The sequence below is a fragment of the Dicentrarchus labrax genome, unplaced genomic scaffold (assembly GCF_905237075.1).
Source record: "Dicentrarchus labrax unplaced genomic scaffold, dlabrax2021, whole genome shotgun sequence".
NCBI lineage: Eukaryota > Metazoa > Chordata > Actinopteri > Moronidae > Dicentrarchus > Dicentrarchus labrax.
The window spans coordinates 29,590,797-29,608,502 of NW_026136704.1; the positions used below are offsets into that span (position 1 = coordinate 29,590,797).

The 17,706-nt window shown below is 41.0% G+C and overlaps 2 protein-coding genes and 1 long non-coding RNA gene across 5 annotated transcripts in view; 2 read left to right on the forward strand and 1 right to left on the reverse strand.

Annotated features, from left to right (window-relative positions):
* The window catches only part of LOC127362650 (rhomboid-related protein 4), a 424,067-nt gene that overhangs the window by 298,192 nt on the left and 108,169 nt on the right, over window positions 1–17,706 (reverse strand). The gene's annotated exons all lie outside the window — the stretch shown is intronic.
* pld3 (phospholipase D family, member 3) lies at window positions 479–9,790 on the forward strand. 3 transcript variants are annotated; one of them, XM_051398627.1, is made up of 13 exons: window positions 479–650; window positions 1,430–1,462; window positions 2,327–2,427; window positions 3,517–3,567; window positions 3,706–3,863; window positions 4,381–4,561; window positions 4,690–4,807; window positions 5,464–5,591; window positions 6,527–6,724; window positions 7,037–7,176; window positions 7,930–8,095; window positions 8,214–8,313; window positions 8,498–9,790. In XM_051398627.1, the coding sequence occupies exons 3-13, from the start codon at window positions 2,401–2,403 to the stop codon at window positions 8,683–8,685; spliced, it is 1,455 nt and encodes a 484-aa protein (XP_051254587.1). In that variant the 5' UTR covers window positions 479–650; window positions 1,430–1,462; window positions 2,327–2,400; the 3' UTR covers window positions 8,686–9,790. The 3 variants fall into 3 exon arrangements, with proteins under 3 accessions (XP_051254587.1, XP_051254588.1, XP_051254589.1); XM_051398628.1 differs by lacking the exons at window positions 479–650; window positions 1,430–1,462 and adding an exon at window positions 1,839–1,996; XM_051398629.1 differs by lacking the exons at window positions 479–650; window positions 1,430–1,462 and adding an exon at window positions 1,850–2,006.
* On the forward strand, window positions 10,480–17,167 carry LOC127362671 (uncharacterized). Its single transcript, XR_007884488.1, has 4 exons — window positions 10,480–10,494; window positions 11,267–11,719; window positions 14,982–15,024; window positions 17,093–17,167. It is a non-coding gene; the product is annotated as an uncharacterized LOC127362671 (long non-coding RNA).

Genomic DNA, 17,706 nt, shown 5'->3' on the forward strand with positions numbered 1-17,706 from the left:
GTTCTGCTTACCTGCAACAATACAGGTGAGCAAACCTGCATTTCCTATTTATTAAGCATGTGACTTAATAGGTAATGAAGCTTAGATACCACACTGCAGCTAAGGTATGGATTGAAGCTTATTAGCTTCCTAGTTATGGTAAATATCAGACAGATCCTGCAACAATGTGCAGCCACAGAGGCCTCAGATTCTGAAATAAAACCAATATATAAGTTAATATATATAACTTATTGCGTGTGTTTCATTAAAATAAGATGCTACTGTTGCTTCTGCCACTGCCCAGACTGTAACCGTTACATATTTAAAACATTAACATGTCCTCAGCTTCATATTTCTGCCCGCCTCACCTGTCCTTTCCTCCTGCTTCACGTCGCTGCCATGAGTGCACGGCGCCATCGCGTGGTTACCATTGACAACAGCACCGCTGTAACGTCACGGGGGGACAGCTGCGCTCTAATTGGCTGCCGGGCTCAGGTCACATGATCTCTCCCCTCACTGTCCCGTCTAATGTCCACGCCGTGAACGGGCTTCTCCTTTGTTTTTACAGTGTTTCACAATGAGGCAACGAGCTTAAATGTTATTGTGAGGGAAGAACAGACGTCGACGCGGTTAAATGCGAGGTTTTAATTAACCTGGGCGCGTGATAACAGGTGGGTGGACAGATTGAGCTAAAAGTGTTGTTGTTGTTGTTGTTGTTGTTGTTGTTGTTGTTTTGCTCCGTCAGCGACTCTTTACTCTGAGTAAACAGTGTCAGTTTACCGTTTATTAATGTGAGTAATGTTACAGCCAGAAGTAGCTTTGCATATTTCCTTAACTTAACTTATTACGTCTTAACCTAATGTGTGTGTTTTCTTTAAATATCTTCGCTGTACTGTAAAGTGACCCACATTCGTGTTTGTAGCTTTCTATTTGCTAACTGTGTTATCTAATCTGAAGCTGGCAGTGTGAATGTGTTGCTCTTTTCTTTGTCGTTTGGGTAATTTGAGAATTGAGTAATCTTCTCTGACTCAGCTCCACTTCTTCAACTTGAGCCAAAAACTCTTGAGTCTCTGTTGTAATGTCATTTTGTGTCTCTGCGCAGATGAACAAGCCTTCTTTGTCCTCTGTGGTTAAAGATCTGCACACTTAAAGCTTTCTATGAATGTTATACAACCTGGAGATAATAGAGGTTGTATAAAGCACAATGCAAGTAGCAACAGATGGCACTTTCTCAGTGTTTCACCAGTGTGGACTGTGTAATATGTGTTATAAAGCGTATGAAATACTTTTCTAATGTAGAAAATCTGTAGTTCCAGACTTAGTTTCTGTATCATCCAGCGTCGTTTGATTGTTAACATTGCACAGGGAGTTTTTATCTTGTTTTTAATGTGAGTGATCGTGTGAATTAAAATATCTTTTCTCTTTCTTGTGTCTTCTCTTCTCCCTGTAGGATCTGTTCATCAACTTCAAAAAGAAAGCAAACGTAAGAGCATCAAACTGAACCGGCGTACATATTTGGCTCACTGGGGACGGGAACAGCTCCAGCATTAAATGCTTGGCCTTGCTTGGAATCAGTTTCAAGGAAACACAGTCACTTTAAAACACAATATGCTTCCTCCATGAGCATTACTTCAAACCTTCCACACTCCTCTGCGTGATCTCAACCCTAAATGTTTGCTGTATGTTCACAGCGGCTGGAATGAGTCACATGTTTCTGTGAGGAGACTTTACTGAAGCTTTACAGAGTCACGCTGCTACTGTCAGCATTAAGGCTTCCATACTTCCTCTCTCTCTCGTAAGCAATCGAATCCCATAAGTCACGAGACCTGAGATTCCAGTCAGCGGTGGGTTTTTTTGACGCAGGGTATTTTGGGTGGCGTCGAGCTCGGCTGACCTGCGTGCAGCTTGTCAGCAGCTGGAGCTGTGTGTGTCTTTGTGCTAGAGATGAGCTGTGCAGGTTATTCTCTGTCTGGTGTTGAAAACATCTAGAACCTCCTCTTTGTCAAGTCTGTAAAGGGTAGGCAGAGGTGTGTGTGTGTATGTGTGTGTGTAGAAGATAGACAATGGTGCTTGAGATATATTGTGTTATAGGTACGTTGCTGTAAAACGTTAATTTCAAACAGATTCATGAGGATGTGATAGTCAAGGAGAAAGTCTGTGTTAAATGTTAAATTCACTTTATATATTTATTTAAAACTGGATTAAATCCTCAGCTGCACCCCGGTTGGTAAACCTCGGTGTCTTTTATAATTTCCAGCGTCAGTATCTGGACATTCATTAATTCCTTTACCACAGAAACACGAAGACATTATGTAACATTGTTGTTCCTGTTGTTGTTTGGTCTCAGAGCCGCGGAGGATCATCTGACCTGAGCTGACGCTACTGATATCTATCAGATCAGATGTCATTTTGTCTTTGAAAATGAATACCGACATCCCTTACAACCAGGTAAGCTGCATTATTTAGTTAGTTTATGGACAGAAAATGAAACTATTTTCCACTTTTATTGGGTTTGATTGTTTAACAGCAAATGTTTACCGAGTAAAGCTTCTCTAAAGTGAGGCTTCATTTGCTCACATTGTAGAAATCTAATTGATCACCTTTGAAAAGGAAATATATTCACTGGCATATTCATTTTGACTCACTAAAGGATGAATAAATGTACTAATGGTTTGTACTGTATTTTAAGAAGAAAATGCTTCCTGTGTTGATCAGATCAGAACTGTGGAGTTTCCTCATATTGTCTTTCATAAAGTGAGAGCACCATGCCAGCTCTGAATCAAATCTCCATCTCATATATTCATCTTATACTCACCTTTGTTTTAAAAAAAAAAAAAAACAATGACAGGGTTTACAACTGGTAAATTTCTGTATTGTTATGGACGCTGCAAACAGTGGAAGTCAGGGAATTTGAAAAATACCCGACTTCAGTCAAGGAAAATAAATAGTTTAATTAATTTATATGAGCTTTACTCACTGAAAACTCCAACTCTGGTGGAAGTCAGACGGTTGAACCCGAATGATTCGGATTCAACAATAAGTTAATATCTTTTTTCAACTTATTTAGGATAAAGAATCTGGTTTTACTTCATAATCTGAGGCCTCTCTGGCTGCAGGATGTAGTCGTACCTATCTAACATAAGAATGCATACATCTAACAGCTGATCTGCTTCTATCCATCCCTTAGCTGCAGTGTGGTATCTAAACTTCATTACCCATTAAGTCACATGCTGTATACAACTAGCTGTAGTGAGCTATTATTTATGTTGTGTCCTCCTCCATTGAAGGTTCACTCCACCCAGATCAGAAAAAAACACAAAGTTAAAGTCTCTCCCCGCCTGACCACGATATCCACTTTATAGTAGTTCAGATTGCTCCTACAGTGCTCATATATGGGTCGCAGACATGGAGTTTCTAGTGAAAGTGAGCAAGGAGAACAATATCATGTTGTATATTCAATGAAACTGGCCTCAGGTTGGAATTAAAATACTTGATTATTGTCTGCTCATTGTGTTAATGTTCTTCTGATGCCTGTAGCTGGTGGACGTGGAGAGGAGGAGACAAGAACACAACCGGAAAGCACAAGCGGTACGTTGGAGACACACAGACTCAGATTGAGTCAGATGTATTTAGTACCAAACAACTTAACAATAGAAACAAATTCAATTTAAATATAATTTACTGATCGACAACCACAGCGTTGACGTGTTGCTTCCCCTCTCCCAGTATTCCAGGTGCGTGCTCGCTCTGGCCACTGTGGCCACTTTGCTGCTGGTCGCCACGGCCTTCTACAACCTCCTGACACCGAGGGTTTCCTCCTCCCATCCGGCCCCGAGCAGCAGCCTCCGTCTGGCCCAGGGCGAGTCCTGCTCAGACCCCTGCAAGTAAGCAAACATCTGCACACACACGGACCACTGTTGTAACAGCTGTTGTATAATGTGAGCACTATTCGAAGGGTAGACTGATGTTCAGAGTTCATAGCTAAACTTTGGATTCTTCAGCTTGCTGCAAACACTGTGTGTGTGTGTGTGTGTGTGTGTGTGTGTGTGTGTGTGTGTGTGTGTGTGTGTGTGTGTGTGTGTGTGTGTGTGTGTGTGTGTGTGAAGTCCAATATCAGTATTTGAGAGTTTAAAATCTAATAACAATTAATGATATAATATAAGATATAATAACAAACCTTATGACGCAACACTTGTTTCTAAACGACCTCAAACATATCTTTGGCATTTCTATACAATAATATTTTATCAGCTGACATATATGCCTCATGCCGTATATATCTACAATGAACTAATATCCGGAAACATATCAAGCTGGAATCTCCGTCCAGCTCTGCTCCGTAGGCAGAACCCGGAGTAGAGACTTTATCATCGACCCATTTCCTCTGTGTCCCCGTCTCAGGATCGTTCTGGTGGAGAGCATCCCTGAAGGTCTAGAGTTTAACTCCAGCACCACCCACCCCTCCATCTTCCAGGCCTGGATCAATCTGATGGCCGAGGCTCGCAGCAGCGTCGACATCGCCTCCTTCTACTGGACGCTCACTAACAAAGACACACACACTGAAGAGCCGACAGCCGATCAGGTCAGCTGGAGCGGCGAATATATAAAGCTGACGGGCTTCTTGTTGTTATTTTAACTATATAAAACAGAAACATTGTACAGTGTGAATAACATTATTAATGTTAAATGATTTTCTTGCTGTGTGCACAGGGTGAGACCATTCTGAAGACTCTAGCTGAGCTTTCAGGGAAGTTGTCTGTTCGTATCGCAGTGAACACGCCACAGATGAGACAACCGCAGGACGACCTGAGACTGCTCAACGACTCAGGTGACTGTCTTTTACTTTATAGCAGTGCGTGTCAGACTGAAGAATCGATGACGATGTTTGAGTTGACGTGTCTTTATATAATGCCAGGCTACAGTCTCCTGGATTTACTACGGCTGGGCGGTTATTCAATATTATAATGTTATTGTGTGTTTTTTTTAGTTGGCTTTTTGCTTTCATTTTAGAGCTGACAGTGTAGAGAGAGAGGAGAGCTCATATTAAAGAGTATGTCGTCAACATACTCTATAATAATTTGGTGACATAATAAAGTCCAAATTAATGACGCTGAGCAAATTTTTAGGATAAACAAACATAATATGGTACTGACATTCTTGTATATGTGTGTGTATTTTGGTCTGTTGTGATGCATAACAGTGGGACACACTTTGTTGCATTAAACATCAATTTAATTGAATGTATATCATATATTTTAATATCCTAAGAGTATTATTAATATTGATATCAACTACATGGCTAAGCCCTAATATTTAATTAGCTTTTATTCCTTTAATTGTTTGTAATGTCTTCAGAGAATATATGAACCAAAGCAAAAAGTTAAATTACATTTCCACCGGTTCATTTCCTCTCTGGCCTGTATTTGTAATTCAATGATTTCATTTTGGTTTACAGTTTAATGAGAAACACTGATTTCTTTTCAGGAGCTGATATCAGGACAGTTAATATGAGAGCTCTCACCTCAGGCGTCCTCCACACTAAATTCTGGGTTGTAGACAAGAAACACATTTACATTGGCAGTGCCAACATGGACTGGAGGTCCCTCACACAGGTACGCACGCACACACACACACACACACACACACACACACACACACACACACACAGGTTATCTGTCAGAATCAAACGTCTCCACAGAAACCTGGTTTACAGTCAATTTTTATCCTATATGTTATATTAAATGGTTTACCTGAATATGTCTGTGACTCTGTGGGTAGTGTCTGTGTTTTAAAGTAATAATCATTACATTAGCATGAGAGGAAGTGGATGAGAAACAAAGTATTGTTCTGTTTTTAAACTCAGTGTTCAGTGTTGTTGTTCCGGTCTGAAAAAGGTTCCCAGGTGATTTCTGCTATGAATGAAAGATGGAAAATGATCCGATGCGCGATCCAAGCAGCATTGCGTTTCTATTGCTTTTAAGAGGAAGTTCAAACTTTCAGTCACATGCCCCCTTAAAGAATGGTTAACATTCGCTTTAATACACTGACTCATTAATATCCCAAACCACATCTCAGTTTTAGCTTACCTCATCAGATATTTAGTTAGATTGGGTATTCATGTTTGCTGAGTTGTCACTGCCATAAACATTTTATCGTTTCTGTGTGTCTGCAAACAAGAGACATTTTTTTATGAAATTACCAGTTACCAGTTAAATGAAATGCAAAATAAGTTCAGAAAAATATTGCTATGAAGTAATAGAATCTACACAAAGTGGTGTTAGACATCTGTTATCTCTTACATTCTGACACTGAAACATTTACACAGTGTTAATAGAGGCATTAATGATATTAAACATCCAGATCTTCAGATGAAGACAAAGAAATATGACCCGGTCAAAGGATGGAATTAGAAATTGAAACTGCGTCACCATAGTGAGAGAGCAACATTTCTAAAAATAGTTTCTTTTTTCTGTTCATTGCCACAGTTGTAAAATCTCGACGCTGTTAAAATGTGTGCTAGAGTTCATACTCTGCTGTTGGTCTCCAGGTGAAGGAGCTTGGCGCGGTGGTCTACAACTGCAGCTGCTTGGCCGCAGACCTGGGCAAGATCTTTGAAGCTTACTGGTTCCTGGGGGAGAGTCAGTCAGTCCCTTCACCGTGGCCCTCCAGCTTCGCCACCCTCTACAACAAGGACACGCCCCTCCAGCTGCCACTCAACAACACGCCGTCCAGCGTCTACCTGTCGGTGAGATTGGAGATTCTTCTTCCTCATTTTCTTTGATTTCTTATCTTTTACTTATCTGAAGTGGCAGCATATCCTGTTTTTCTTTATCTTTTACATAAACCCAAGGTTGTCATGTGACCTGCAGTCCCAAATGAGGCCACAAAACCAAAAATACCCCACAGGCCAGTGTGTCCCACTCCACCCTCTGGCCTTCTTACATCACTGTACTTCTAACAACCACTGCTCTTATTCAGCTTACCATCTGTCGAGGCTGCTGTATCGTTTAAAATGACATTATTGACCAGATCTCTCTTCTCTCCTGCCTTTCTTCAGAGTTCCCCTCCGTCCTTCTGTGCAGCTGGGAGGACTCCAGACCTTCAGTCCGTCCTCAGTGTGATGGAGGATGCCCAGAGCTTCATCTACATCGCTGTCATGAACTACCTGCCCACCATGGAGTTTTCACATCCTAAAAGGTACAGTTGTTCAGAGACTGGTTGAGGAGAGCCGGCGTTAATGTAGGTCAGATTTTTAGCCAGCATGGTCCTATGGATGGTTATTAGTGGTCGGTCAGTCCACCACTTTGTTCCAGACTGAAATATCTATTATCCATAGTGGATGGATTGCTGTGACATCTGGCACAGATGTTCAAAATCACTTTGGTGATCTTCAGACTTTTCATCTAGCGCCATCATCAGGTCAATATTTTTATTTGTCCAGTCACCGAATACCCAAAAATCAGCCTCAGGTTTGCTGACACACTAAACTAAGATGGCATCAGCATGTTAGCATTGTCATTGTGATCATATCAGCATGCTGACATTAGCATTTAACTGAAGTACAACCCTCACAGAGTCGTAAGTTTGGCTGTTTTGTATTCTCACATTGCATCTTTAAACCCAAAGGTAAAGGTAAGTACTTGTTTAAAGTCATGCCACTAGGCACCCAGCAGTTTTATACCACAGAGCTTTTATGCTGTGGTACATGTGAAACACCTGTGCAGAAATTTGTAATCAAAAGTTTATTTATTACATTATAATCTACTTAAACAGAATTTTTAAAAGGGAGATTCACACTTAATCCTCTCTTCTCTCTGTTTAATGAAACACTGTTATTCTGAGCATTTTATTTGCGGATGAATAATGGAGAATAAAATTGGGACGTGGCCTATTTGCATGGTTAATGTGATGTCTTGTGTATTAATACCGTGCCTGTGGCGCCCTCTGCAGGTACTGGGCAGACATCGACACCCAGCTGAGGCGAGTGGGATACGAGAAGCGGGTCAAAGTGCGCCTGCTGATCAGCTGTTGGGCCAGCACCCAGCCGGTCATGTTTCCCTTCCTGAAGTCTCTGGCATCAGTTTATGACGCCAAGAGCAAACTGGACATCCAGGTGGTGAGTAGCTCTTCTCTGGTGCCTTTATAAAAATAAAGACCTGGCCTGAGCCTCTACATATCACGATGCATATTCTAAAAACAATCACCTGATGGGTCTCTGGTTTCCCTTCGTTCAGAGGTTGTTTGTGGTGCCTGCCAGCCCCAAGCAGAAGGAGATCCCCTTTGCCAGAGTCAACCACAACAAGTACATGGTCACTGACAAGGTGGCCTACATAGGTAAGGCTGCAGGCACACACTGCATGGTTCAGGTGAAACACCCTGAGGGACCAACAATTAAGTGGAGTAGCTGTTTATTCACTCATATATACAATATAATATATAAGTGTTAGTGTCTAGTGCCTAGTCTTTTGGAAAAAGTGATAAATAGGATCAAATATAATCCGTTTTTTTCTGTCTTCAGGTACGTCCAACTGGTCAGGTGACTACTTTGTGAACACAGCTGGCTCGGCACTGGTTGTCAACCAGACTGCATCACAGACCTCGGAGCCAACCGTCCAATCACAGCTCAAGGATGTGTTTGAGAGGGACTGGAACTCCGACTACAGCACTCCTCTCACCCAGCACTCAAACCTCAAAGACTTGTGTTAGTTTCCACAGCCAATGTTACAAATACCACATCAGTCTACATCGGGGTACCACAGCTGGACTCTGCTGTTCAACACATATTGCACATGTATTTAACTATTCAAATTGTACTGCATTTTGTACTAGTCAGTCAAGTTCTCAGACGACCTCTCAGCGGAGTTTCTCCATTGGCCAAGGATCAAAAAGGACTTGCGGTAAACCTGGCTAAGACCAGTGTGTAACGTGCCAACAAACCAGTAAACTGCCAACTACTTCCAGTCTCTACCACTACCAGGGGTTCTTCAAGGGTGCTTGATTTATTTTTTTTCTTTAAGGCAAGAATTACTTTGCATCTCTTTGCTGTTTCTATCAGAGGTGGCCGGGGTTCGGACTACATGTGTGGGCAATAAGCCAGATAGGACTTAAGTTAATGAGAGTGAAACACAGGTCAGCAGTCAGAATGTTACCAGTATTGGCACACACCATGAACAGACACATACCATTAACTTGAATGAATTAAATCATGGTTTCTGTCATGCAGTGCCAGTAGCAGCAGGGGGCGCTGTTTTAGCTTTCCAGTCAGGTCAGTTTCATGCTGAAGCACAGGGATGTTTTCAACTGGCTTCCATAGTCAAGCGTTAAGGGATCAATCACAATGCATTTCTCAGTGGGAGTTTTTTTTTTTTTATCCCAGCTCATCTCAGGGACTACAGTCTGAGTGTTTTCTTAAATAATATTTTTCTTTTGCTTGAATCTGGAATAATTAATGCTCAAACTGGTGTTCTGTGCCTGTACTGTGAATAAGATGCAGGCTTTTTAAATTCCACTCTCAGCCTCCACGACTGTTTTTAAACTAAACAAATTGAAGGCTGAAGTCAGCATTGCATACAGCAGATTGAAAGTTTGCAGCAGCAGTAAATGAGGATGAACTCATTTAATTTCCACTGTGTGGAGTGATTGAAACTACCAATTAGTGAAGAGGTGGTTGTTATGGCAACTGTCGACAGAAGCGTGTTTTCTAGTAGTGGCGAGCTTCTAAAAAAAGGCTCCGGAGCAGTTATTGTGTACATGTTATTATCTTCTTCCTCTTTATAAAGAAATTACTCTCAATAAATGTCTTTGAATCAAACCTCTTCCAGCCTGTTTGAAGTTCTTCACATGTCCTCTAATACATCGGCTATATATTCAGTTATTTTAAAGTGCCTGTTGAGTGCTGCATATGCGTTATTTATATGACTGTATCCCACTGTTTTATGGTTTCACCAGATACTCTCCCCCCTTGGTAAACAGACTACTGCTAATCATTGTGGTCTTGAGAAATATTAGCATACCTGAATGTGTCACCGTACAGCGGAGGGCAACAGAACTCCTGCACAGCCTCACTTACTACTGTTTAGTTCCTACAATGTTTGAACAACTTGTATAGCTGAGTCAATATCTGCAGGATTTTAGAAGATTCTTTTGGATAACAACTAAAACATGTTAATTAAAGCTCCAAATTCCATAAACTCTACCTCGGTCACATTCCTAAAACACTACTAATTTGTGGTGCTGACTGCAGCACAGTCTGTTTACTGTAGGACGGACTTCTCTCTCTGTTAAACATCCAAACAGGATGAAGTCTGTGTTGTTGGACTGTAAAAACCCCTTTAACTCTACTGAAGCCATAGAAGGGAGATCCAAGTGAAAGTGGACTGAGGTTAATTGAACCCGGAGAGAGGAGACGTAGCTCACAGGATGGATACATACTGAGACTTCTACAGCCGTCCTGCTCACACCAGTTGGGTTGGATCGAACTGGAAGACTCTTTCGGTTCCCTTTCATCCTGGACAGGTGGGAAGATTGGAGGCATTGGTGTATTACTGACCGGGGCCCCGGGGCCAGAGCCTCTGTTTGATGCGACTGTTCCTAACATTTATATATGATGGTCTCCTGCAACATTTTTGTTTGGTGTTCTGTACTATTCAGTATGATTTCTGTGTCAGTGTGGATCTGCTGTGGCAGGAAGCTTTAGACAGGAGTCAGACAGCCTCTCTTCATCTCAGCGTGAACTAAACACTGAAGTTCTGCTGCAGCTTTTTAACCAAAAAAGAATTTTAAAAAGTTCTGGTTCACCTGCAATATGTCATTGTGCTGTTTGTGCATGTCTCTCAGTCCGGGTGTCTTGCTCCTACAGTATGTATGTAGGAGGGGTAGGGGGGCTTTTACATGTCTGCGCCCATTGTCTCATAATCTGTCCATAAGTGGAGGGTACTCTGGAGACCTGGGTGGCCCTGAGACATGCCTCATCTTGGAGTCTCTGTCTCTGATGGGACTCTTGTCCAGGGCTTGAATGTGGAGTCAAAAGGCCAGTTGGATATAAATACTACTCTGAAATATGTAAGCAAAGAGTTTCCCCCAAACATTCAAGTAAAGTACAGAGTGTTCAGAGCTCTATAATTATGTAAATCCTGTATGAACATCAACATGAAATACAGTTTCAAACCTTTTATGACATACAGTACTGCAGGAGGAGAGGGGAGAACCACCATCATGATTACTTTACTACTAACTGTACTGAATGTGCTGCTATTATTATTATTATTATTATTATTATTGTTCTCAGGACAGTAACTGGAGCAGATGGACTGCCCTGGCCGCCAGCTGTGATGTTGTTTCTGCTGTGGAGCTGTTACATTGTTCCCAGACACAATACAATAGACAAGCGGGGGGTTTTCTGTCCATACATTAATCGTCCATCTGCGCACAGCAGCGCGGAGGAGGAGCGTTAACGGCGCAGGGACCGGACAGCAGGGCGGACATGGCGGTACACAACACAGTGCTGTATGTCACTGCTGGACCTGAGAGAGGTTGTTTCTCAGCTTTAAAACTGAAGATTGCTTTGATAAACTGATGTCTGATGCCACCTGGAATCATGGAAGAGCAGCAGTCGGTGTTTGTGACTTCCTGCGCGGGGATGCTGCCCGTTTGGGGCGCAACGCTGTGACTTTCTGCGGGTGAGGCTGCAAAGTTTCCAGGCAGAGCTCCAAACCAGGGCGGTAATTTCAGAAGAATGAAGGTATGAGGATCTAGCACCAGATCTATTTCAACTTCAAAACCTTTAAAATGTTTCTTTTTTCTAATAATAATATTGGTTTTAAACGATTTTGCGAGTTTTCTCCAACTCCCCCCATCAAGCATGCTCATTGGGGATTAACGCACCAGGTCCTACATGCTTTACCATACACGGTGTGTAACTTACAGTTGACCTTGACTAAATCCAACTCTTGCAGGCTATTATTAGACATACAGCATATGGTTCAGAAGGAGAGACTGAGTGGCACACAAGGGTGGCCGCGGCGCACGAGTTCTACCAAGAGAGTGAAAAATCAAAGCGAGAATCCAAGTTTAACACTTGTTGGTCGGTATTAAACAGCCTGTAAACATATGTAAAACTCCATTAAGTTAATATGAGGAGAAAATACTTAAGTACAAACAGCAGTCGTTATTGTTGAGCTCTCTCAGACTGCTGTGTGTGCAGGTTCAGATGAAAGCCCCACTGCTCTGCTCACCCTGTTTAAAGTACATTATGTTCACTCACATGCTGTAACTTACTATATAACTGTATATTTTTAATGTGTAACTTTGTACACTCAGCCTCCTCTCAGTGCTCAGCCCGCTCACACATTCATGTCAAATACTTTATGGTTTTAAAGGAAATTAGGAGAGTTAGTTTGAGAATGACCAACTCTGTACAAGTCTTATTACAGCCAACTATACACTTACAGTAATACACAGGGCAGATGTCTGATTTAGAGGATGGAACTAAGTGTAAGAGTTGTTTTTAAATGCTGCTGAGTAGAGACACTTTTCTTTTCGTTCAGTCAATCAAGGAACCAATAAATCACAAAATGTTCTCTTTCATGTGCTTTCTATTTTAGTCGTACAGATAGATTCCTCCTCCTCACTCTGCTGCTGCGAGGGCCAGTAGCTCTTGGTCATTTTCCTCTAACCAAAAAAATCCAGGTCTATTTCTGACTAAAAACGCCTGAATGTTGACAAGTTGTTACAACATCCAAATTTAGTAACAGGAGCTCAACAGGAGGACTTAAAATAGAGCCCAGACCTAGAAATAAAACAGACCGTGGAGGCTTTAATTCTGTTACATTTTTAGGTCCAAATGACATTTAACCACTTCCTGTTTAGTGTAAAGTGAAGCTGTAATTTTTAAGGACATTTTCTTTGATGGTTTGAATATTTTTGCACACATTTTTAGATCATAATATAAAAGTTTTGCTAGTTTATTAAATCGTTTTCATGTCCAGTGGGAGGCTGTTTGGCCTGGGTCACGTTGCAGTAGCAGATTTCTAACACTTGTGTGCAGTATTGGTGAAGGTTTAAACTGACAGGGTCTTCTGACTGTCATTCAGCCTTCTAGCTCTCCTTTTGTCTCACTGTGTCTCTCAAGAATTCAAGTGGAAATTAAACTCCAGTAGAATCAGGCTTAAAATCTGAAGTTAGTTAATCAAAAGTTAGAAAAATTTCACCAGAAATTAAAGAAAAATAATCATAAAACCCTGAGAGGTGTTGCATTACATTGGAATTAAATAAGCAAATGTTTTGTCTCTGTACAGTCACTTGAACACGATTAAATCCTGTCTTTAGGGCCTCTAAATTATTTCATGTTTTTACTGAATCACCGTCCAAACTGCAGCGTTTGAGCAAAAACTTTTAACTCCGTCTGTGGTCCAGTGGATCCGGCTGTTTATGGGTGTGTCTGCCTCAGAGATTCCAACACACCCAGTCTCTGCTGACTGCAGACCAGGCTGAGACGTGCTGTTTAATAAATACACACCAACTGACCAACAGCAAGCTGCGTAGTGGTGTAACCCAAATATACAGAATCTATGATAAAAGCAGAGAATGTGATATGAGTTGCAACGATATATCCCATCAACACCCTCTTTCTCTCTCTGACTCTCACTTATAACTTATACTATACTTATAACTATAACTTTCCAGTTTTCAGCATGAGTAACAGCCTAAACTAAAAAGAATAGTAATTTCCTCACAAATATAGCTGAACCCGGACACACACACGTCCTCTGAGGTATCTCCAACATGTCACTATTCACTGTCGTCAGAGGAACGCAGCAGAGCCCAACCCAGGAGGTTATTTCTGTCTCCCTGTTAATCATTCCAAACCATCCAGCCCCCACCCGTCCAGCGACCCACAGCGACAAGTGTGTGTGTGTGTGTGTGTGTGTGTGTGTGTATGTGTGTGTGTGTGTGTGTGTGTGTGTGTGTGTGTGTGTGTGTGTGTGTGTGTTTGTGTGTGTGTGTGTGTGTGTGTATTGGGAGTGGCAGGTTGAAGTTTAAGTTTTAAACACAAGCCTAACTGGACCTGGCAGCATTTTATTGAATGATTAAAACTGAAATGGCTGAAACTGAAATGGGTGTGGCCTGCAACAAGAGATTTGGTTCAAATAAAGGAGCTGAGGAAAAATAAGAAATAAGCCCACATGCTCACCTGTGTGAGCACCAAAACAAGGTTTATATGTGACCACATGGTGGCGCTACTGGGTTAACATCAAAGCTAATTACTTTTTTTTTTCTGGTCCACTAAAAATCAAAAATTTTTGAGATATCCTGCTATCTAACAGTAATAAATAACACAATAACACTTTTTTGTGCCATCAGTGTAAGTTTGACTCTAGAAGAAGTTTTCACATTCATCTGCTGACGGTGGAAAGTTTCTCTGTGCTCATTGAAAATCTGCTTTTAAGGGCCTGCGAGCATGTCGGTCCAGTCTGTGACTTACACTCATACGTGTGGTGTAGAAGCTTGAAGCCACCAGTGCACACACACTGTGACATGTCTGGAGGGGATCTTTAAGTATATTATAAATATTATAAGTAATAAATCCACAATAATACATTTAATAAACAACAATACATGATATACATAAAAACATGATACAAAATAATAATATTACTACTACTACTACTTATAATAATAATAAGCATTCAATCTACAAATGTAAAAAACAAATGTAGATAAAATAAAATCACTGATTCTTTCTGTTCACTGTTCAACAAAACATATTTTCTGTGTTGGTGAGACAGTGAGCGTTGAGTTTATTCACATCTGCACGTATCACTACTGCACCACCCAGTTAATGAGTCTCTGCTTCAGTGTGTGTGTGTGTGTGTGTGTGTGTGTGTGTGTGTGTGTGTGTGCCCATATACGACCACCCAGGGAAACTAGAGAGACCATAACTAATTTACTATGCAGTGTTGTGACAGATTGTATCTTCTGTGTTTGTGTTACTCTTCATACAGATGTTCCAGCTCTACGATGCTGCAGGAAGCACCAAAGTACACTGTGAGTATGTGAGTATGTGAGGAGGAACATTTAAACACTGAATATTGACTAACTGATGCAATCTGATTCCTTCAAAATGCTGATCAAAATGCTTTCTGTGTGTAATCAAATAATTCTGTGAAGACACAAAGTTGATTTTCCCTGTGATAAAAAAAAAAAAAACATGATGAGATAGTTGTCAAACACACATTAAGTAGCGATGCAATCAGTGAACGAGCAACAAAACAAGCTTATTGGAATATCACACTTAAGCTCAAAGCAGCAATAAGCAGTTAAGATGAAGGAAGACCAAAAAAGTGTTTGATAATCGATCAATAGACAAAAATAGCAGACCATCAAATAAAATTACAAATTAAATGAAAAATTCAAAACATAATGAAGCAGAAAAATTCACAAAGATGGCTTCAAATAGCATTTTTGCTGCCCTTTGTCTATATGTCTCTCTGAGTGTTTACTTTCTTATAGAAGAAAATCTAATAAAATATGACCTCCAAAGTAAAAGACCAAATATGACAAAAATGTGGCAGTGGCACTTCTGTTGATGAGAAAACAGAAAATAGACAAAATACCATTTGGCACGACATTCTACAGTCCCTGCGCTAACGTCTGTGAGTGAATGTGCTAATGAAACAGGATTATTATTTGCACTTTAATTACCACAGTGTCTTCTCAGTAGACAGATGTGGTGACGAGGGTGCACACAGTAAATGGTGGACGCCCGTCCCTCAACGTGGCTGGTTCTGATCGTACCTGCCTGATGTCTGAGGGGAGGTGGGGCTCCACTACAAAGTCAAGACTGGTTGGATGTTGCAATGGATGGATGGATGGATGACAGTTTGGATCCAGCTGTTTATGTGTGTGTCTGCATCAGAGAATCGAACACACCCAGTCTCTCCTGACTGCTGTTTGATGGTGTTGTGAATCAGCCATCACTCCTTAATAAGACAATCTTGAGTAATACATTTTATAATTTGCAGCTACAGTTATAAGAACACCATTTGGTTAGGTTTGCCTTTATTTTACAGTTCATTATAAAATGAGACATCTATGACACTTTATTAATAGCTTACTAGCATAAAAGGTTAATTAGAAAATGATCAAGTCCTTAATTAAGGGCCATAGGTTTCTCACTCAAGTCACAAATCAACAGGCCTGCAGTTATAAATAGTTTAAAATAATTAGTAAGGGTTCTTACACTATGAAAAAATAAATGCAAATAGAACTAGAATATTAATCATTCTACTAATAAAGTAATTGTACTAATCAGAAAATACATAAAATATATTTATGCAGGTGTAAATGTAGAGTTTAGTGTTGGATCCTTTGTGGTCAATCTGTCTGTTGGAGGTTCTTCCTGCATGATAAGAGACAAGGGAACATAGTCCAACCTGGAGCCACTGCCCCATGTACCAAGGCTGAGTCCTTGCAGCAGCACCCCAGGGTTCGAGTCCGATCTGTGGCACTTTGCTGCGTGTCGTCTCAATTTATTTTTATTTTTATGAATAAACCCTTTAGGTAGTTACTTAATGTACAAACCATTTAAAAAGTCTGCATTCTTAAGAAGGAGATACTGTGATGTTTGAGTGTTATGAAGTTATTCGTAGTTGGTCTGGAGGTGAGTGTAAACTTGTATCAGTTTGTGTGATGTCACGACCTAGCTCTGGAGCCGTGACAAAAACGAGGAGACGCAGTTGAAAGTACAAATTATAAGTAATTTATTTAAGCATAACCCGAAAAAGAACTAAATAGAAGATGAGGTGTGTTTGTCAATAACATCAGTAGTGAAAGTGTGTGTATGCATGAGTGTGATGTATAATGAAAAGTAAATGTTGGATGTTAAAACACAACTACTCTGAATACCAGCAATGATAATAAAATAGAAAGAGAGCCCCCGTCAGCCAGAGAGGCGGGGCTTTTATAGCTGGGAAACACCGGGGCCCAGGTGCTTCCGGCTATGCCGATTGGTCCAACCCACAAGTACCTGCTGCCTTAAAAGGAAGAGGAAACATTAGAGCCACTCAGGGGACCGTCACAGTGATTAAAACCAAACTTTGTGTGTGAGTTGTAGATGTTGTGAACTGACCTGGAGCAAACAGACGTGAATAAACTGCAGTCTGACAGAGGAGAGAAGAGACAGCAGGCAAGTGGCTCAAAAGTTATTTCTTATTATGTTGTTATTACTTTATAAAGTCTTAATGGGGCCTTTTTCACAGCAGCCATTTCGACATGTAGAGTAAACACAGGTGTTACCAATGATGCTAATAAAGGTCAAACAGAGTCGCGGTGCTGCTATTGTGCATGTTGGCTCACTGGAAAGGCTCTGCCACACTAAATGGAACAGAGCCTAGTATCATTAGTAACACCTGTGTTTACCCGACTGTTTCATGTCCAAAAGGCTTTCAGTGAAAAAGGCCTATTGCCTGTTCACTGTCTGTCTGTGTATGGTAAACAAACTACCAGCAGGACCAGATTTGAAACCACTCTCTAACCTGTAGGGAGCCACAGTGTGTTTTAGTGTTGCTATTAACTCTCCCTCCCTCTTTCTCTCCCTCTCTCCCACAGGCCTGATCAGCGTCGGACAAACACCACAGCAGCCAAGAGAAGAACTGCAGCGTCACATCAAACTGGATTTACTGTATACTATGGTGTTTAGTGGAAGAATTGTTCACACTGTATAAAGAT

Bases quoted from the DNA above. Each gene is read 5' to 3' on its own strand.
- pld3 (XM_051398627.1), top strand. From the start codon at position 2,401: ATGAATACCGACATCCCTTACAACCAG. The intron at 7,177-7,929 runs GTACAGTTGTTC...CGCCCTCTGCAG, and splicing joins GAGTTTTCACATCCTAAAAG to GTACTGGGCAGACATCGACA. The intron at 8,314-8,497 runs GTAAGGCTGCAG...TTCTGTCTTCAG, and splicing joins TGACAAGGTGGCCTACATAG to GTACGTCCAACTGGTCAGGT.